Below are 21,443 nucleotides of genomic sequence, written 5' to 3' on the forward strand. Positions count from 1 at the left end.
AGTGGTCGTACCGTCGTGCTCAAGGGGTCGTATCGTCGTACCCAAGTGGTCGTACCGTCGTACCCAAGTGGTCGCACCGTCGTACCCAAGGGGTCGTACCGTCGTGCTCAACTGGTATCAGTTGTCCAGGTTCACAGAGGCACACGAGAGAGAGAGAGAGAGAGAGAGAGAGAGAGAGAGAGAGAGAGAGAGAGAGAGAGAGAGAGAGAGAGAGAGCGTAAATACACACGGTGTCACATGACCTCTTGACGTAACGAAGTTATACAAACAAACACACAACTCAACACAAGGGACATCTGGTGTTGTGTTGTGTGCTTCTACAAAACACTGTAGTGTTGCTGGTGAGTGCCTGGGGGACTTGGAGGGATGTCCTGCTCATTTCAAGATTTAGATCAGGTTTCTTCAACACTTCTTAAGTCGTATCTTTAGATAAGGGAAGGGGAAGGGGAGGTAAGGGGGGAGGGTACCATCTCCCATTCCATGGAACGGATGCCAGACAGGCGCTGAAGGAATTTGGGTATGAGTTAGAAACGATGCCTCGAAACTGGGAGAAGAAGAAGAAGGAGATGAAGAAGAAGAAGAAGAAGAAAAGGAAGAAGAAGAAGAAGAAGAAGAAGAAGAAGAGGAAGAAGAAGAAGAAGTAGAGGAAGAAGAAGGCGAAGAAGAAGAAAAGGAAGAAGAAGAAGAAGAAGAAGAAGAAGGAGATGAAGAAGAAGAAGAAGAAGAAAAGGAAGAAGAAGAAGAAGAAGAAGAAGAAGAAGAAGAAGAAGAAGAGGAAGAAGAAGAAGAGGTAGAGGAAGAAGAAGGCGAAGAAGAAGAAAAGGAAGAAGAAGAAGAAGAAGAAGAAGAAGAAGAAGAAGAAGAAAAAGGCGGAGGACTCCTGCCACTTGGGGTTTTAACAACTTCGTTACGAGCAAGAGAGGATTAACCTTATATAGCAAAGGGTCAACCTCTTTATTTTTCACGTGTCTTGAGATGTACCAGCTGCAGTGAGGTCAAGGTAAGTCACAGGTGGCGTGAAGCTGCTGTAGTAAGGTCAAGGGAGGTCACAGGTGGTGTGAAGCTACTGTTCCGAGGTCAAGGTAGGTCAGAAGTGGTATGAAACTACTGTACTGAGGTCAAGGGAGGTCACAGGTGGTGTGAAACTGCTGTAGTAAGGTCAAGGCAGGTCACAGGTGGCGTGAAGCTACTTTACTGAGGTCAAGGTAGGTCATCTCGGATGTAAGAATTTCAGATATATTCAGCTATGTATTTGATGTTTTATATCATCAACACAGACAGTAACAGTTTTGGTATATGATGCAACTGTATAACATGATCAGCAATTCATGTGATGAATACACTCCTGCGGTCATTAGTGAATTATTACATAGCTTTAGTAATTAGTGAATTAATACATACCTTTGGTAATTGGTGAATTATTACATAGCTTTAGTAATTAATGAATCATTACATAGCTTTAGTAATTAGTGAATTATTACATACCTTTAGTAATTAATGAATTATTACATACCTTTAGTAATTAGTGAATTATTACATACCTTTAGTAATTAATGAATTATTACATAGCTTTAGTAATTAGTGAATTATTACATACCTTTAGTAATTAATGAATTATTACATACCTTTAGTAATTAGTGAATTATTACATACCTTTAGTAATTAATGAATTATTACATACCTTTAGTAATGAGTGAATTATTAAATACCTTTAGTAATTAATGAATTATTACATACCTTTAGTAATTAGTGAATTATTACATACCTTTAGTAATTAGTGAATTATTGCATACCTTTAGTAATTAATGAATTATTACATACCTTTAGTAATTGATGAATTATTACATACCTTTAGTAATTGGTGAATGCGAGGCAGGAGTGCCATGTCATATAAGCCTTCACGAGTGATCACAACTCCCTTGCTTCCTCCTCCTCCACACGCCACACGCCAGGTTCCCTGGATCTCTCGCTCTCCAAAAAGATCGGTCTGCGCGCCGTGGCTTACTACATGACGACTACCGTGCTGGCTGTCATCCTGGGCATCATCCTGGTGGTCAGCATCCACCCGGGCAAGGGCTCCGACGAGGGCATCACCAAAGCCGGCGAGGCCCGCAGCGTGTACACCCCCGACCTCTTAATGGACTTGCCCAGGTGAGGAGAGTGAGGAGTGTTGTTTTGGTGTGTGAGGGAGGCGGAGCTGGTCGGGGCGGGGCGCGCGCGGGTGTGCTTGCCGCTCGCTGCTCCTCCTCCCTACCCCCGCGTCGCCATGCCCTTTACAGCCTGGTGGTGGTGGTACAAGGGCATGGGGGCGTGGGGGATGGATCTTGCCACAATCTCAACGTCCCGGGTTCGAGTCCCGGGGCAGGGCAGCGGCAGCAGCAAGCAAACCAACGAGCCAGCTGGCTCCAAAAAAAGGGGGAGGGTGGTTGATACATGGGTTTACACACACACACACGCACACACACACACACACACACACACCGTTACATTTCCTGCTGGGGTAATATATCATATATATACATATATGAAAAAGGAAATTATCAAAAGGGACTGAGGAAAACGAGACGCTAGTAGCCGCTTTGACGTAAGGAGTGACGTTGTCAGGCCAAAATTCTGGGAATTTACGTATGATGGGAAACACAGCGTTGGAAGTGGAGTACGTGGTTCTTACGTCAGGGAGAATGTGTGTAGTGTATGTATTGCTATCGAACTTCTTATATTTCTTTTTTTTTTTTCTGTAACGGGTACAGTGAACTGGATGATATGTACTGTAAGAGGTTCTGTAATTTAGAGAGAGAGAGAGAGAGAGAGAGAGAGAGAGAGAGGTGTGCTGTAACCTCGTTGAAGACGTGGTCAAGAGGTTACAGGTTACTGTAACTTAGGGGAGAATTTTGGTTACAGAGACACTGTACCTGAAGGCGTTACAGTAAAAAGATCTTTATCATCTGCTCAAAAACAACGTATATATACGTTTTTCTTTGTTTCAAAATTGGAAAACGAACGGAATTTAATGCCATATTTAAAAAGAAAAATTAAATGAATATTTACTCAATTTTTTCTTTTCCAGTCGGAAGATAATTATCGTTTTAAGACTTTGGAAATATATAACAATGAAGGATTCTAATACCTTAGATAATAATTAACCTTTGGTGCTTTGAAATTGGCATTGAGGTCAGACAGATGTGTAAAGAAATTAGGAAATTAACGAAAAATTAGTTTAAGGGTTAATTGTGCGTTACTAATTTAAAAAGAAAAAGAAAATTAATGTTCTTAAATATTTTGATATGGGTAGTAATCAGGGAATTGAGTTTTTTTTCAAATATGGTAAGTTATTAATTGATTAATGAAGAGGTTCGTTGCTCTGCCTATAAATGTGTTATTGACAAGATAATTTAAAGGTAATCAGAAACGACACGTAAGCAGTCGTCGGCAACTAGTAATTGCTCCGAAGGCTGTACAACGACAGTCGACTAATTTGTTGAAATACAAATAGGAAGACGTAAAAAAAAAAATCTAAATTACTGACATTATAAAGAAAACGGCCGTCAGGCAAGATAGACACATTGTACCGGATATATTAACGAAACAAAAAACGTAGTTAGGATTTTACCATTTTTTTTTCAGATGTTAATTTCAAGACTTTACACCTAATCTAACCAAATTTTTTAACATTACCAAACCACTTGCCCTGATGTAGCCTAAGTTTAAACCACCTAACTTACCCTCTTTGCACAATATCACAAAAGAACTTTAAAGTAATTTATATAGAAATTCTGGGTATATAAATTCCATAGTTAATTTCTTTTTTCTTTTCAAATTTGATCATTTTGTCATGTACGAATTGAATCTTTCAAAGAGACCGGGATTGTGGGGTTTTTTTTAGGGGGGATGATGTGATCTTACATGTAGTTGTGAAGATCTTACGCGATGTTCGTACTGGAGGAATGATTTGTGAACTTTATTCTTACAGGAACTTCTTCCCTTCCAACTTGATCCAAGCTTGCTTCGAGACGGTGAGTACTAGTTTGTTAACACCACTTACTGTTTGGTTGTGTGTGTGTGTGTGTGTGTGTGTGTGTGTGTGTGTGTGTGCCTTTGTGCTCAATTGTGTGACCTGGTACTGGTCCAGTTTTGGCTTCGAAAACTGGTCGTTAAGAAACTTGCAGACACGAGAGAGAGAGAGAGAGAGAGAGAGAGAGAGAGAGAGAGAGAGAGAGAGAGAGAGAGAGAGAGAGAGAGAGCAGACTGAGGTGGAATGAGAGTGAGAAATATTTTGAGCGATCGGTGGGGGCCTTGATCTGGGTATAGTGAATTGGGACGATGTTGTGGTATACCCTGGGGTCGATCGACGGTTGGTGTCCGTCTGTGAACTGACCCAGGACATGCGAAGCGTCCTGGACGAAACCATGGAAAAGGTCTGTTGGAGCCTGGGTGTGTGTGTGTGTGTGTGGGTAGGGGAGGAGCTGTACAGGCTTCTGTGCATCACACATGCCAGCGAGAGAACGTATGTGGGCTGGCGCAACCTCGCTGACGCGCGCAGGGGGGGTGGGCAAGTTTAGCTAGCACGGGGAAAGAAAAAAAAAGAAATTAGGTAGATAGATCTATAGCGATTGTGTGGGGAAAGACGAGAGATGAGAGTGTATGGTGGTAGACGCCAAGAGACAAGGCGGTGACCCAGGCGGGAAAAGGACCCCGTGTTAATATAAACAGGGTGTCTGGATCTGGCGAGAAGCTGTTTCCAGGCAAAGTTTTCCTTCATTTTGGATTCCTGCGTTGAAACTGGCGGCATTCTTACCTACACGTCCTTCTCAACCCCTCGCGTCTCGTAGAATATCATGCTAGGTATTAGGGAGGAGGAGGAGGAGGAGGAGGAGTCTTCTTCTTTTCCTACTGTTTTTTTTGGAGGACACACGGTCGAGAGAGAGAGAGAGAGAGAGAGAGAGAGAGAGAGAGAGAGAGAGAGAGCTCTTTTACACACACGTGAAGAGAGAGAGACACACACACGAGGGGACCATAGGGAGACAAGAGACATGGCTGGGGGAGAAGGAAGGAAGGAAGGGGAGGAGGAGGAGGTGAAGAAAACACCATCACCGTCACGTTTCCCGGCTGGCGATGGAGGCCCCTGTAATCCCCAGGGCGTGAGGTGGAGGAGGTAGTTGTTTTCCCCCCTCCAACCTCCCCCAGTAATCCCCCCCGGCGGTGAGGTGAGTGAGGTAGGTGTAGTCTCCCCAGCCCAGCCCAGCCCAGTAATCCCCAGAGCGTGAGCTGGTGGACGCCCCAGGTATTCCCTCCCTCCCTCTCGCACTTTTATACCAACCTTGTTATCAGCCGACGCCAGGAGCCTAGCCTAGCCTAGCCTAGCCTAGCCTAGCCAACACGGCCGCTCTCCTGCAGGGGGCTGACCAACACGGCCACCACACCCCACCTCCACATCCTTCCCTCCCTCCCCCAGTTACTAGACTGGCCATGACGTCATGACGAATTCAGCGGCTCACGTCCTTCTAACACAAGACTGATTCTCTCTCTCTCTCTCTCTCTCTCTCTCTCTCTCTCTCTCTCTCTCTCTCTCTCTCTCTCTCTCTCTCTCTCTCTCTCTCTCCCCCAGTCCTTCCACGCACACTTACAAGAATTGAATGGTTTTCATGTGTATACATCAGATTAAATCATTATTTATTTTTTATTATTAGAGGTACAAAATAAACTGTGATTGAATTTTGGGTTAGTTTCAGGGAATGTGAGTCGTATATGTAGTTCGAGAATCACATGGGCAATTACATATATATATATATATATATATATATATATATATATATATATATATATATATACATATATATATATACATATATATATTTCATACATATTCGCCATTTCCCGCGATAGCGAGGGAGCGTTAAGAACAGAGGACTGAGCCGTAGAGGGAAATATCCTCACTTGGCCCCCTTCTCTGTTCCTTCTTTTGGAAAATTAAGTCATCAGTAAACGTCCTTATAGCTCAGCAGTTAACCTCACCATGGTGAAGGCCCGTGTCGTCTCATACCTGTACGACATTTTTGAACAGCAAACAACCCGCCATGAGTTGTCTGTATATAAGCCATTGGCAATTAAAAAAAAAAAAAAAAGTGAAAGGAACAACTTAAAGTTGTTCTCAGTCGTACTAAAACGAACCGGCAAGATTTGTACTTACGAATATTTAAACGAACCCAGAAAACTTGTTCAAAGTAACGTGTGAATAAAGCTGCAAGAATGGCTGTTATATATATATATATATTTTCTTTCTTTCATACTATTCGCCATTTCCCGCGGAAGCGAGGTAGCGTCAAGAACAGATGACTGAACATTTGAAAGAATATTCTCATCTGGCCCCGTTGTTCCTAAAATATATATATATATATATATATATATATATATATATATATATATATATATATATATATATATATATATATATTAGGGGCCAGGTGAGGATATTCCCTCAAAGGCCCAGTCCTGTGTTCTTAACGCTACCTCGCTAACGCGGGAAATGGCGAATAGTACGAAAGAAAAGAAAGATATATATATATATATATATATATATATATATATATATATATATATATATATATATATATATATATATATTATATAAACCGTCGAGACTTAACCAAAAAAAGTAAAAACTAACCAGAACTTAGCCAGGCTGGGTTACGTCATGGCTAAGACGACGTTGTTTTGGCAACTGCGCGGACTGTTGACGTAGGTCGTTTCCTCAGAGGGTTTTGGCTCCTATATATTTTTTTCTCTCTCTTTTTTTCTTTTTTCAATGTCATTAACGCCGGCGGCAGGATGTGATCATAACAGGACGACCAAGCATTTACTTACGTGTAAGCAGCTTGCTAGCAGTTCACTTGGTGAGTTGATCGTTGGCGCCACATATTGTCCCTATCCTTATCACTATCACCACATAGTCCCTATCCTTATCACTATCACCACATAGTCCCTATCCTTATCACTATCACCACATAGTCCCTATCCTCATCACTATCGCCACATAGTCCCTATCATCACTATCACCACATAGTCCCTATCCTTATCACTATCACCACATAGTCCCTATCCTCATCACTATCTCCACATAGTCCCTATCCTCATCACTATCGCCACACAGGCCCTATCATCACTATCGCCACATAGTCCCTATATTAGTAGATTTTGATACGGGTAGAGGGAGTGGTTGAGGGAGCAGCGCCACACAGGCCCTATCATCACTATCGCCACATAGTCCCTATATTAGTAGATTTTGATACGGGTAGAGGGAGTGGTTGAGGGAGCAGTACCAAAGCGAGGATTTTACTCTAGCAATACGAACACACTCTCCTGACGACGAGTTGCAATACGAACACAACTCTCTCCTGACGACGAGTTGCAATACGAACACACTCTCCTGACGACGAGTTGCAATACGAACACATTCTCTCCTGACGACGAGTTGCAATACGAACGCTTTCTCTCCTGACGACGAGAGAGAGACTTTTAAGGTCCGTCAGTAGCCGGGATCACACTCCATTATTTCTTGTCCTCGTAGTCTTTTGATGTCCTCAATCCGTTTCATTTTAGAACACCTTAGCTCGTTCTTTTTTTAATATTTCCAATGCAGTTCTAACGTTTAAATCCTCTTGTTTGTTTGGCGCCTTTATACATTCTTGTAACACTAAAATAATTATTCTTATAATAGAGAACACTAAAGCCATTAATTTTGTAATAGAATGATATAGCTAGGCATTAACCTTCAACTCATTTTGGACGCCACTCGCTCTCAAGGCAAATAAAAACACCATCGATTTATATACACCTTTTATTGACTAGAAATATACAATGTTTTGGTAAATAGATAGGAAACACCTTTATTCAACATCTCTTAAGGAATGAAAAAAAAAATTGTTTTATTGTTGTACGCTTTCACTGACATAAAATACACTATCGAGATTGAACTTTACAGCCAGAATAATGGAAGTTGTGTACAGTAGAGTAGGCTAAGCTACCAACATTGGGGGGGGAATGGCGTCGAGTCGTGAGCTGGCGAAGTGCAACTCCAGACGGGGGATCAAACTTCAGAACTGTGGCTAGTTAAGTCTTGCCACCACTCAAGTTATGACAAGGTTTGGCGGAGCGACGATATGACGGCGTGCCATGGCACCGAGAGAATATCACATTTAAAATGTTTTCACCCTTGTGTCTTTGCTTAAAGATCGGCTTCTTTGTCGTGAATATTAATGCTTACGGAATATATTTTATATATATTTCCACTCGTGTCCGAGTATGGTAGTGGTATTCAGTAGCCAGAAGCTGTCCAGGTAACTGGTCGATTCGCTCTGACATGGCCATGCCTTTACTTCAACCAAGCCAAAGTTCAGCTTCTCTGTGAGAGCCTTGAGATTTTCAGGCATCATGGCCCCGAGCCTTGTTTAACAAGTCGCTTTGGAATCAAGTGGTTCGTAACTGTTGACATGTTGGTCCCCAGTTCACATACGCATTGAAGAAAATACTGAAGATAGCAATCATACTTTACTACATGTTGATACGAAGTACAAAACAGTGTGAAACTAACATAAAACAAAAAATACGACTATGTGTCCTTTGGGTTTAATTACTCTATCCACAATATACGTCTATTTGCGTTCCACGCTTATCGACTTCTTTTAGTCTTTTCAAGCCAGTATGTCGCACTTCCTCCTCTACCCTTGTCTCAGAAGGTCAGGATAAGCAGGACATACAGGCATGAGTATCCGCTTCAGCATTTTAGGCCATGAACTGACTTTGTGCTGAACTCTCCTCTCGTAAGGTCAGTGGGTCATAGCCTATTTACATGAACTGATCAGATACTCCTACCTTTTTTTTGTTTGTTTGTTTACCCTTTGGACTAAAACATTTTCCTAAAGAGGCTTACTTGCTTCAAGTACTTTGCCTGTCAAACAACTCTTAGCTCCTCGAAGTATACTTAAGTTACTTAGATTTCGAAAGTGTCACTAATGCCAAAGTTTGTACTTAACTATTTGAATCTTGAAATGGTTCTATAAAGATCCTCGTTCGACTAGTCTTCATTGAAATTGTGATTTGTAAGCAACAAATGTTGGGGGTTTCCCCTCTAAGAGACTATTTAGAACTTAACAATGCACAGTGGCGGATCCAGGGTTTTACGAGGGGGGGAAGCCACAATAATTTCCGTTTTGGTGAATTTTTTCTTATTCTACAATATGCCTTCAGCATTCCTTTGTACATAACAATGAATACCCATAATTTACATTATTCCCTAAGGAACGGACTATCCAGTTAATTTCCATGTAATCCCATTACTCATTTATATTGTCGGTGGGGAAGAGTTCCTCAACCCCTTTGAATAAGGCAGTGAATAAATAGAGAGAAACTTGTGGGCTGTACCATCAAAACTCTGGGAGGGAATGTCTCAATATGGCAAGCCTTTTCAGTCTTTGTGAAGGACGGTGTCTCGAACAAAAGAAAGGATAGGTCATTGAATACGTCTAGACATGGCCTCTGCAACGTCTTATGTTATCCAAACACGGCACTGTTGCATGTTATCCAAAAACGGTATTGTTGCAAGGTCAATATTGTGGATTTTGAGGGAATATTAATTGACTGCCACACCACCGGACCTCTGGCATTGTCGACAACTTATCAGGAAAACGGCAAATATTGTCATCGACTTCATCTTTAGCGACCAGATTTGCTAAGAAATGTGAAGTCTGTAGCTTACTATCACTAACGGAAAAATACTTCCGTCTCCCGAAAAATAAATTTTATATGGCTACTTTTATCAGTAATAGTGTGATCGACTGCCGTACAGAAATGTGATTATTAATGTCATTGACCATATCCCTAGTTCTCTGGCGCTTCGGGATTATCATCTGGATATTGAGGCTAGAAACTAGGTATGAGTGGATACCAACACCCATCTGAAGGTGTTGAGGGACTACCAACACCCATCTGAAGGTGTTGAGGGACTACCAACACCCATCTGAAGGTGTTGAGGGACTACCGACACCCATCTGAAGGTGTTGAGGGACTACCAACACCCATCTGAAGGTGTTGAGGGACTACCAACACCCATCTGAAGGTGTTGAGGGACAAGTTATTATTAAGTCGTGTTCTCTCCCGCCGGCGCGCCGATGCTGCTGCTCCGCCCGCATCACCAAACGGCCACCAGATATACAACAGAGTCAGTAGTGCAGCCAGTGGGAGTGCAGCAGAGGGCGCCGGGGTGTGGGCGACGTTGCAGAGGTCGCGATCACAGAAGCAGGTGACTGTGTAGGTAGAGGTGTGGCTCCAGCAACCCTCCTGGTGCTTGACTCCCTTCAGGTTAGCTCGCGGGGAGCAGCCTCGCACGACGCCTCGACCTGCTGCAAGGAAGGATAGGCTACAGTTAGTTTCCAACCACCGCGACGAAGCTCTCACTCACTCACGAACTTTCATGCAAATCTTTCTTCCCTTAGGCAGGTTAAGACTTCTGAAAAGGTGATGTGTATTCCAGCAACACATTCCTTGTGTAAAGGTATCATTCGTTGCTGTAACTTGGTACGTTATGAATTCATTCTCGCCTAGTACGCGAAACAATTCTTTTATTACTACTTATAAATTCTCTTGCGCCACCGTCTCACAGGATGGGTGTAGGATTGCGCCATACATCTGCCTCACTTTTGCTGTCAAAGTCAGTTAAGTTAGAACTGGAGTATTAGCGGTAAGCCTAAAAGATACTATAGTTGTTAAAAGTACACCCTATGATAACACTGTTACTAAATTACCAGAAAAGATTTTATGTTTCAGGTCGGTGTAATACAATAAGTTTAGATGAAGGTCTCTTTGATGCATGTTATTACCAAACGGGTTTCAGCCACGTTGCTATTCGTTTGATCAGGTCTTAAAAGCAGGTCGAAGCCAAGAAATTCACATTTTCACCCGAAAAAAAAAAGAGATAAAGCATGTTAGGGTATAAGAGTGATCCGTGTGACTCGTATTGTTAGACATTTAGACTTTTTCGAAAGTTGACCTTTTGCGCGCTCACCTTCGTCAGTGGCGGCCCAGCCCGTGGTCTTGACGCAGATGTAATCCTTGGGGCACTTCCTCCAGAAGATGGTCCAGGTCGAGGCGCGGGCGAAGGCGGTGCAGTCCGGCTCGCCCTCCACGCCCGTGCCACACTCGTAGCACCAGAGCGCATCACTGGCTCCTGCTGAATGAATACAGAGTTAGTTACTCACTCGAAGGATTGGCCTCTGGTTGAATATAATGTGTGGGTAAATGATCTCGAGTGCCAGCCAAAATCACTGTGGGTGAATGATCTTGAGTGCCGGCCAAAATCACTTTGTTTGGGTAAATGATCTTGAGTGCCGGCCAAAATCACTTTGGTTATTGTTTACACACTTCTTGAGCATTCCCCTGGACAACCAGCATGAGAAATAAACTGTTTACTTTTTGGAATACATAACTTTTGTATTTAGGAAACTGCCCTAAAGTTTACTAGTTTTTTCCCTGCCATGGAGTAGCGGCAATTTTACGTTGGAGGCCCCAGTTACGGACTAAATTTAGCCCAGATCAAGGCCGAGGCCTTAATTTAAATAACTTAAATAAGAATTGTAATCATGTGTACAAGACTTGTTGAAGAGAAGTGTCACATGTTATGTTTAGGTCCCGATATGCCAGACTCAATGTCTTAAACTGAAAAGTTGCTCAACTTCTTCCAGAGAAAAGTATATCTGTTTTTGTTGCTCTAGACAAAATACAGTGTTCCCCTGAGATTTTTAGAATATATTGGCGACGACCAATAATACCTACCGTCGCTTGAAAATTTCCGAGTGGATTGTTGTTGCGTCTGCGCAAGCCGCTGTTATGAAACCTGTCACATACCGAACTTATTAGACGGTGAAAGCTACATGAAATAAAGGGATGTAGTTCGTCTCTAGACTAAATATTGAATTAATGGTTAAGGGGGTAAGGGTGAAATGCTTGCTCCCAGTTCTGACTAAGCTTTGTGATGCATTGCTCGCTTCCGACTGACCTGAGACATGATCTAAAGCTACATGACTCTCATAACCTAATGTGTTACTTGCATCAAGATAATATATATATATATATATATATATATATATATATAAATCTTTGCCTGTGGTAAATCCATTTACTCTAATCGTAACACTGCTGAGGCATTCTTCATATAAATATGCGCCTGACTCACAGTAACCATATAAATTACATGTACGGACGGCTCCACATGTTAAACGGTTTGTCTGTATATCATTAACTGTGGTAGTCCACAGGCGGGGGGTGGCATATTTCTGGTAGCTCCAGGGGTGTGACGTTCCTCGTAAATTCACCCCACACAGCTTACGTCATCATGGCCGTCTCTCGAGACGCGGTAGGCGACAACAGCTCTTGAAACAATGAGATGTACCAGAACATGGAACTCACCTCAACTAGTATGGTTAAGTAATTATGGTTACTAGAAGTGATTTCCAAGTTTGATCATACTAACTGAAAAATCCCTCGTAGTTTTTTGTTTTTTTCGTCCAAGAATAATAAGACAAGAGCTCATATAACCGAGAGATCGGAAGTTTCGAGGATGATCAAACTTATCCTTACCTTAAGATGAAAAAAAAAAATAAACTATACTAACTTGAATTTCATCAGCGAAAGGTATATAAATAATGGTGGTTCTGATACCTTGCATCTACCACCACATACTGGCCTGGATCTAACACGGTTATGCAGTTGATTAAGTTAAACGTATTTCAGGTCGCGATCTTACAGTCCTACGCGTCTTAAAAACAAATATAAAATGTTATAAATTAGCTTCTAATTCCCAAATTGATACTCGATAAAAAAAATAATAGAAAGTAACCATGGGAATCCGAATTTTATATCAGTAGAACAAAAAAATTCAGATGGGATACAAACAGCATTTACCAGTCAGTTCGAGAGTTGAAAAAATTAAATGGGAGATTATCTTCCTCAAAAGTGTAATAATTACAGGATCCAAAATAAGTTATTAGTGTTTTTTTTTTGTAAACTTAGACACACACTGTGGGTGTATTAGCATTTTTCTGAGAAGAGACCCACCGGAAACCAGTCATTAGTCCATCTGTCATATGGCGTAATCTACGAGTTTTGAGTATATATATATAATATATATATAAATATATTTATTTATCTATTTATTCATTTATTATTTATTTATTTATTACCAAAGTGACGTACGTGAGAGTGCAGTTAGTGACAATGTTAGGTGGGCGGGGAGTTAGTTCAAAAGATATTCTACACTCGCGTAAGATCTTACCTGCTGTGTCCTGCAATATTATGAGGAGCAGCACGGCTGTTTTACTGACAACCATCATGACTAGTGCGACAGGGCTGGGCTGGCTGGCTGGCTGGCTTAGACGACCTACTTTGGAACTATTTAGAGCATGTGGCTATCTCTCAAGTCCAGTCTAAACCTCCTGCTGTCTGTTGGGAACAACAACACCCGTGTTTGTGGGGAGTAGGTCTCTCTCTTTTTCCACCGAAAGGATCACACAGCACACACTATGGAGTAACCCATTGTTACTGAGTCTGTCAGCCCTTTCGCTATGTAAGAAAAGCTTGCAATGGCCAAATTGTTAACGTACGGGCTTGGAGGCTCCTGACTCACGACTGTGTGCCCGCCAGCGGCCGCCTCCTCCGCCACATCCTCTTGTCGTATCGGAAGCACTGCCACCATTTATCAGCATCCTTGAGTGCTTCTCCTCCCTCCACACACACACACACACACTAGGAGTGTGATGCTCCACAAAAAATACTATACACGCACACCATATCTGTTGTAGGGTCACTTAATGTAAGGCTGCGAAAGCCAACTGATGTGGGGGCATGGATGCGGGACATGTCCTCTGCGTACGACGAAGGCGAGATGGTGATAAAGCAAGCTGGATGAATTGAGATTTCGATGACGTGGTCACTCATGTTTGCTTTCTGGTTGTCATATTCAAAAGTTGTACGTTCTACGTACGTGTGTGTTGATTCCCAGCCAATTATATGATGGAAGTTGTGTACTTAGACGCCGAAACAAATGACGTATTTAAGGAGAGGCGTGCCAGCGGTAGTTGTCATGTCTCGCGATATTTGAATGGCCGTTTCACTTAATAAAAGTTACCCAAGTTCTTCACCTGTCCTAAAAATCATACTTGTATTCCATGACGTGAAGTTTACCTACGACTACTTTCTCGAACTGAATCGAGTGGGAATTCAAGGGAAACGAGATTACAAATTGGGTTGTGTGGCAGGTGTCGCTCCTTATCCAGTGGAGGACCTCATACCCTCCTCCGCCCACACCCTCTTGGGTTGGGGTGGTGGTGGGGGCGACGGACTCTATTAGGTGGTAGTTGCCGCTGCGCCCATCCCCTCCTCTCACCTCGGCCGTATATTAATACTGTTTATGTGAGTTCTGCATGCATGTTACCTGCTTAGCAAGGTTACTTTGGAGTCTAAAAGTTAATTCTTCCTTTCCTGTCACTTCTCTATCCTTTACTTCTGTTTGTCTTGGATTTATAAAGGATGTAAAACACGGGGATAAACACAGGAATTGGATGGAATCAGACATAGGGTAATTGCTTTCCACTAGTTTGCCTGCCAGGCAGCAGCAGTAGCAACGACACCTTGTGCCTGTCGCGGCCTCGCCTTTATCAGTCGCTCTTCGGACACTCTTTTGGGAAAACACGCGGCGACACAGATGAAGGGAATTCCCGTGAAGATACCTTTCATAAGCTCAATAGTCGACGTGCCCATTCTTGTAACCTAACCTGTTCGCTGATCGAATATATATATATATATATATATATATATATATATATATATATATATATATATATATATATATGTGTGTGTGTGTGTGTGCTCGACGTGACAACGGTTATCGTTCTCAAAATTGCGACTCAGCAGCACGCATTTCACATGAAATCTTCCCACTGAGTCAGACACTTGTACATAAAAGCATCTTATGATAATACAGGACTGTTTTCCTTATCAGCTTGGCAAGTCCGACTCTACACGAGAAAGGCATTTCGTAACGTGTGAAACGAGTGTACTTAGTCAAGACAACAGACTAAGTATGCAGACGTCAGCGGTCCGCGGCTCGGGAAAACTGTTTGGGAAGCTAATATTTTCTCTTCAGCCTAAGTGTTGCAGTAAACCGTTCGCTATACGTGATGATAATGATTATTCATCATATGAACTGCTGCCTGTATTGACATATGAACCACACGCATGTTAAGCAGGTGAATGCGATATTTTATTTATTAGATGAACTGCTGCTAAGTTGACAGATAAGCTACACACACACGAGAAGCAGGTATGAATGCGATATATTTGGAGACACAGCAACATATTTCAGTCAGAAGAAATAGGTGGGTTTCTGTAGAACTCCCAAGTACTGGCAGGGTGGGGAAAAAAAAATAACGTTGAATTGGATTGAACTAAGTGCGCTAGCCTCTGCCTTTGGTAAGCAACCCCGAACTTATCGTAAAAACTTTAGTCTTCATTGCACGTCCTAGTTCGACCGTTCTCAGAAAGGTCAGGTCAGAGGTCGCGGCATCATTCATGCCTTGGGGTTCATACTGTGCTCAAGGGGCGTAAGGGACTTAGTGTCGTGCTCGAAGTCAGTTTTGTGATAGAAAAACTTTGTTAGTGCAAAATGTAATCGCTAGTTCGGCACTAATAGCTTATGTAAACCGTCCCAAGAGCGTAACCTTACAAATAGCCTAGTTCCGTGTTCCTACCCCCTACAAACAACCTAGTTCCACCTGCCCACCCCATACAAACAGACGTTTTACCGCAAAGTGTAGACGGCCAGTTCGGTAAACAGCACCACGTCCTTACCCATACAAACAGCGCCGCGGCAGTTGTCTGAGACCAACAAGCTTCGGGGACAAAGACGTGCCCTTGAAACCGAAGTAAATAGAGTTGAATATGGTTATGTCATATGTGGTTATTAGCTCATTAAGGACTAGGGTAGTGACTTCTCGACAGTCATGGTTATTATAACAGCATTATATATATCTTATTTATTTATTTATTTTATTTTGCTTTATCGCTGTCTCCCGCGTTAGCGAGGTAGCGCAAGGAAACAGACGAAAGAATGGCCCAACCCGCCCACATACACATGTATATACATACATGTCCACACACGCACAATAGACATACTTATACATCTCAATGTACACATATATATACACACACAGACATATACATATATACACATGTACATAATTCATGCTGTCTGCCTTTATTTGTTCCCATCGCCACCTCGCCACACATGGAATAACAACCCCCTCCCCCCCTCATGTGTGCGAGGTAGCGCTAGGAAAAACACCAAAGGCCCCATTCGTTCACACTCAGTCTCTAGCTGTCATGTAATAATGCACCGAAACCACAGCTCATTATATATATATATATATATATATATATATATATATATATATATATATATAGAGAGAGAGAGAGAGAGAGAGAGAGAGAGAGAGAGAGAGAGAGAGAGAGAGAGTCAGTCGCAGGTCCCAGTCATGGAGTCGTCTGGTCTTGCTTGCCTGAGTGGAGGGTGAGAGCGGACTTAGTAAATAGGAGACTGCCAGACCACAAATATTGCGGGTAACGGAAGTTGCAAAATCAAGTGAGTTTCAGCGGGAGAGTAGCGTGTGGGAGTGTTACTATAGTAAAAGTACCGATGTTTGCCCTGAAATGATATATTCTATACAAAGTACACTTGAGATTATTATTATTATTATTATTATTATTATTATTATTATTATTATTATTATCATGTTCTTGTGGTATTAATTTCGTGTGTGACTGTATAAACTTTATTGTTTATAGTGGAGAATTGCACTTATGTAATCAATATACATACTTATAAGAGAATATATATATATATATATATATATATATATATATATATATATATATATATATATATATATATATATATATGCGTGTGGGGATGAGGTTGTAGATGGATTTGGTTAGTTTGGCATTAACATCCGTAACATGATAAGCCCATAAAGCCAATTAAGAAGATAAAAAAAAAATGAAGAGGGATGCAGAGTTATGTAGACCACGGAGCCTCCTGGTGTGTAAATAATGAAACTCGTGAATAATTCCACTGAATATATTCATGACTGTGTGACCTTATTTTTTTCTCTCTCCCTCATGCTTTTAACTACGCTTGTTGACCTTTACGGTACTAATAATATCTGTACTCGAGTGAAGGGGGGGAGGTTATGGGGGGATGGGGGGAATGTTATGTGGACCTACTTTAATTAGGGGGTTTAAGTGATGAGGTCATCACTTTGAATGGGTTAAATGATGACTTTTAGAGGGTTATTATCTCTCTCTCTCTCTCTCTCTCTCTCTCTCTCTCTCTCTCTCTCTCTCTCTCTCTCTCTCTCTCTCTCTCACTGAGGGTGATTATGTTATGTGGGTGACACACGGTGTGTTCAAAAACTCTCTATTATACGACATACAACGAGACGTCTTTTTCGAAACACGGATCCGGACGCGGGTGGTTTAGTGGTTCGGTTACCGGCCCTGCTGCTATAGTGTTCTTGTTCGCTCAGGAGCGGTAGTGGCGATCACATATGTATGTATAGTCTTTTCTTCCATTACGTGTTTCCCTCGTTAGCGAGGTAGCGCCAGGAGTCGACGAAGATGATAATGCCTTGTTCTCGTCGCTCGCACCCAATTCTCTTACTAACGTCTCTGTATAATGTACCGGAACTACGGCCAAATGATCGTTAGCCTAATGTATGTGTATTTAGGGGTCCGGGATCATCCCAGACTAGCTCGCACTTCCTGCACGGCTTACTTGAAAATGGGATAGTGGAAGAGGTCAGGTCAAGGGCTAGGTCAAGGTCAGGTCAAGGTCTTTGTTACTGTGTCATCCTAGGTTGACGTGTGGATCATCGGAGTCTGGTCGATACTAGTCGGCGACCAATCAGTCATGAGAATCAGCTTTCAATCGAGGTCATCTCAGGTCATCAGGTTTAGGTTAATCATTATAGCATTTGGTTTCGATCGAAAGGTCATCGAACTCGCATCACTATTAAGATGAGGAGTCATCGTATTCGTTGGGGGGTCAATAAACCCGAGGGGCCTCGCCATTGTACACAGGATGACAAGTTACTGTGTTGGGTAGTGAGTGGCAGAAAGCGACGACCACAGATGTGTGATGGATTAGCCGTGAGCGGAGTGAGTGCGTGCGTGCGTTTTGCAGGCTGCTGTGCAACCAGTGTGTTGCGAGTCATATTGCAACAGGTGTTTCATGATTCTTTGTTCCAGAATAAGTGTAAGTTGTGTTGCAGACTGGTGCATTGTTTTTTAAGGTGTGTTGTATTATGTTGTCATGATGTATTACTGAAGATGTCCTTCATCAAAACAAGTGTAAGTTGTATTGCTGACTGGTACATTGTTATTATAAGGTGTGTTGTATTATGTTGTCATGATGTGTTACTGAAGATGTCCTTCATCAAAACAAGTTTAAGTTGTATTGCAGACTGGTACATTGTTGTTGTGTGTTGTATTATGTTGTCATGATGTGTTTACTAATGTTGTCTTTCATCTCGTCTACAGTACAAGACGGTCATCATCGAGCCAAACCTGGAGGACCTCGTTAATGATACACGTAAGTAACAGCTTTACAGTCCTTCCCTCCCTGTTCCTCTCCCTCCCTCCCTCCCTCCCACTACATCTTGGATTTCTCCATTACCCACAAGTCTCTCCCAACCCCCCCTTCCCCCATCGTCTATCACCCCCCTCCCCCCGCTCCCATTACGTAACCTTAAACCCAAACCCTCTTTATTTTGACCTTCTTTTTTTTTTCTTTCGTTGTTGTTGGTCATCCTTGCTTTCCCTCCCGCCCTTCATCATCGTCATCGTCATCATCATCATCACGTTACTTCCTCCTCACCACCATTTCCCGCGGCCGTCTCTTCATCGTACGATGATACCACGTCGTCAACAGGTGATCCGGGTCGTCAATGTGACACACACACACACACGTCACCGCCAGGGGGGTCCTCCTTTGTCGTCTGCGTCACCACTGTCCGTCACTGTCCGTCGTCACTGTCTTCCGTCACCTCCACCGTCACCAGCCAGCAGTAATGCTGCCATCTTCACACAGTTCATTGTTTATCAGTTGGGGCCTCCATCCTTACCAGAGAACGTACCAGCCCCTTCCCACAACCTTATACATCAGCCAACAACGGTCCACACCTACCCACATGTGGCTACAACATTGTACGCCAGCCTACAACCGTCTTCACTAAGTCCACAATTATCTACACCAGCCCACAACCATCTACACCTACTCCCAACCATTGGTACCACTCCACAACCTTCTGCAACCAACCTACAACCATGTACACCAGTCCACAACCATCTACACCAGCCCACAACCATCTACACCTACTCCCAACCATTAGTACCACTCCACAACCTTCTGTAACCAGTGTACAACCATGTACACCAGCCCACAACCATGTACACCAGCCCACAACCATCTACACCTACTCCCAACCATTGGTACCACTCCACAACCTTCTGCAACCAGTCTACAACCATGTACACCAGTCCACAACCATGTACACCAGTCCACAACCATGTACACCACTCCACAACCACCTACACCAGCCCACAACCACCTACACCAGCCCACAACCACCTACACCAGCCCACAACCACCTACACCAGTCCACAACCACCTACACCAGCCCACAACCACCGTCAGTCCCATCAGGTATGGCTGTCGTAATGCGGTTTCCCGGAAAGCTACGGGCGTCCTGGAGAGGCCCGAAGAACACTACAACACTTTCTCCTGATGGAGTACTACAACACCCCCCCCCCCCGCCCTTACAACACCCCCTCACAAGACTCCTGAAGAAGAATGAGCGATGTTATGTAACTCGTGCGAGTTCCGTAACGTAGAGAGGGTAGTGCAACACTGCATTTTTGAACGCTCTTGTACGTCGTAGAGCATCGTAGTGACATGATAACTACATAGCACACCCCTTAGTACACAGCACACATCCCCCCACCCCGCTAGAGGTACGAGAAGTGTGGGGTGTATAGGTGTCGCGGAGTGTAGGAGAGAAGGTGTCGTGTGGTGCGTCGTGTCGTATGTGTGTGCGTGTGTGCGTGTGTGGATGTGTGTGTGTGTGTGTGTGACCCCCCCCCCCCCCCACTCACCTGAGTGTGGAAGATGGATCATGAATGAACAGATTCTCATTCAAGAACAGATTCTGTTGTAAGGTCCTGTGCTTCACCTACCACCTCCCCCCCCCCCCCCCCCCACACACACACAGCTGCTGTTTCTGTGGTGGTTGTGGTAGCACCGCGTTCGGTGTCCCGGTGTCCATTTTCTCTCGTTCCCCTGAGTCATTCATCCACCGTTGCCTTTTCCTTCCATCCCCCACGACCACCAACCTCCTCCCCCCTCCCTTTTCCCACACATGTCATGGGCAAGACAGAGGAGGTGTGGGGGGGCTGGTGTCGTCAAGGATCGCAATTGCATGGCAGCAACAGGTGTTTTTTGTCGTTGCTCCACATGTGTTGCAAGTGTCTGGTTACCCTCCATTGTGTGTGTGTGTGTGTGTGTGTGTGAAGGGAGTGGTGTGTGGTGGGGGGGTTTGTGTTTTTGCTGGCCTCACACCCCAGGACAGTAGACTGGATAAAGTGGAGGTTGTAAAGGCCACAATATCTTCGTCAAGAGTCACATGGGAACAGAGGAGACCTCTGGTGTGAGACGTCCTCCATTCTCCAAGACGAAATTGTTGGCAAGTTGTCTACCTACAGCGTAACTGTCTGTTTACATCTGTTCAGCACATCTCGTTTTCTCTCTATGTGCGTATAGACCCCTAGAAAGTATATATATATATATATATATATATATATATATATATATATATATATATATATATATATATATATATAAAGTCAATCACCACAATGCTAACACCATTTACGTAGAGTACTACAAAGTTTGGTCACACACACACAAGAAAAACAACCGGAAGTTTTAGAACTCTCACTCGACACACACACACACACACACACACAGGTTGGGAGTCATTATGATCCATTGTGTAGGAACGAGATGGAATTAGTATGTATGAACGGGAATGAGGGCGTGACACTCCATCATCATAAAAAGGTTTAAAAGTTAAGAATGTAAGTAGGTGGCCCGAACACGTATTAAAGGAATGTTCCCACAACTATTGTGTTTCAGAGGACTCTGTGTGTGTGTGTGTGTGTGTGTGTGTGTGTCAACAAACCAAGTCATGCTCAGTGATAAACATTAACATTGTCGTTTATATCTATCTATGCACGTGATATTTTCCCCCATGCATGCTATGGTTGGTTGACCTTAGTATGTCAAC

General features: G+C 43.1%; 2 protein-coding genes across 10 annotated transcripts in view; one reads left to right on the top strand and one right to left on the bottom strand.

Moving 5' to 3' along the window:
* Window positions 1–21,443, top strand: part of Eaat1 (Excitatory amino acid transporter 1) — a 224,972-nt gene that overhangs the window by 191,672 nt on the left and 11,857 nt on the right. For all 6 annotated transcript variants that reach the window (XM_071687431.1, XM_071687432.1, XM_071687429.1 and 3 more), the window contains exons 4-6: window positions 1,953–2,151; window positions 3,971–4,013; window positions 18,640–18,691. In XM_071687431.1, the coding sequence (XP_071543532.1) occupies window positions 1,953–2,151; window positions 3,971–4,013; window positions 18,640–18,691 (294 nt within the window). The remainder of the gene's footprint in view (window positions 1–1,952; window positions 2,152–3,970; window positions 4,014–18,639; window positions 18,692–21,443) is intronic.
* On the bottom strand, window positions 7,819–14,104 carry LOC139762491 (uncharacterized). Of its 4 annotated transcripts, none has more exons than XM_071687439.1 (3): window positions 13,322–14,104; window positions 11,057–11,218; window positions 7,819–10,391 (listed from the first exon to the last, which is right to left on the bottom strand). In XM_071687439.1, the coding sequence occupies exons 1-3, from the start codon at window positions 13,377–13,379 to the stop codon at window positions 10,030–10,032; spliced, it is 582 nt and encodes a 193-aa protein (XP_071543540.1). In that variant the 5' UTR covers window positions 13,380–14,104; the 3' UTR covers window positions 7,819–10,029. The 4 variants fall into 4 exon arrangements, with proteins under 4 accessions (XP_071543540.1, XP_071543538.1, XP_071543537.1 ...); XM_071687437.1 differs by having other exon boundaries at window positions 11,057–11,221; window positions 13,322–14,095; XM_071687436.1 differs by having other exon boundaries at window positions 7,819–10,394; window positions 11,057–11,221; window positions 13,322–14,076.

The sequence above is a fragment of the Panulirus ornatus genome, chromosome 43, assembly GCF_036320965.1.
Source record: "Panulirus ornatus isolate Po-2019 chromosome 43, ASM3632096v1, whole genome shotgun sequence".
Classification (NCBI taxonomy): Eukaryota; Metazoa; Arthropoda; class Malacostraca; order Decapoda; family Palinuridae; genus Panulirus; species Panulirus ornatus.

What these genes read in the sequence shown, in the direction of transcription:
- LOC139762491 (XM_071687436.1), bottom strand. Translation starts at nt 13,379, where the DNA reads ATGATGGTTGTCAGTAAAACAGCCGTGCTGCTCCTCATAATATTGCAG. An exon ending in AATATTGCAGGACACAGCAG is followed by an intron (nt 11,222 to 13,321) that starts GTAAGATCTTAC and finishes GTATTCATTCAG; the next exon opens with CAGGAGCCAGTGATGCGCTC. An exon ending in CTGGGCCGCCACTGACGAAG is followed by an intron (nt 10,395 to 11,056) that starts GTGAGCGCGCAA and finishes CCTTCCTTGCAG; the next exon opens with CAGGTCGAGGCGTCGTGCGA.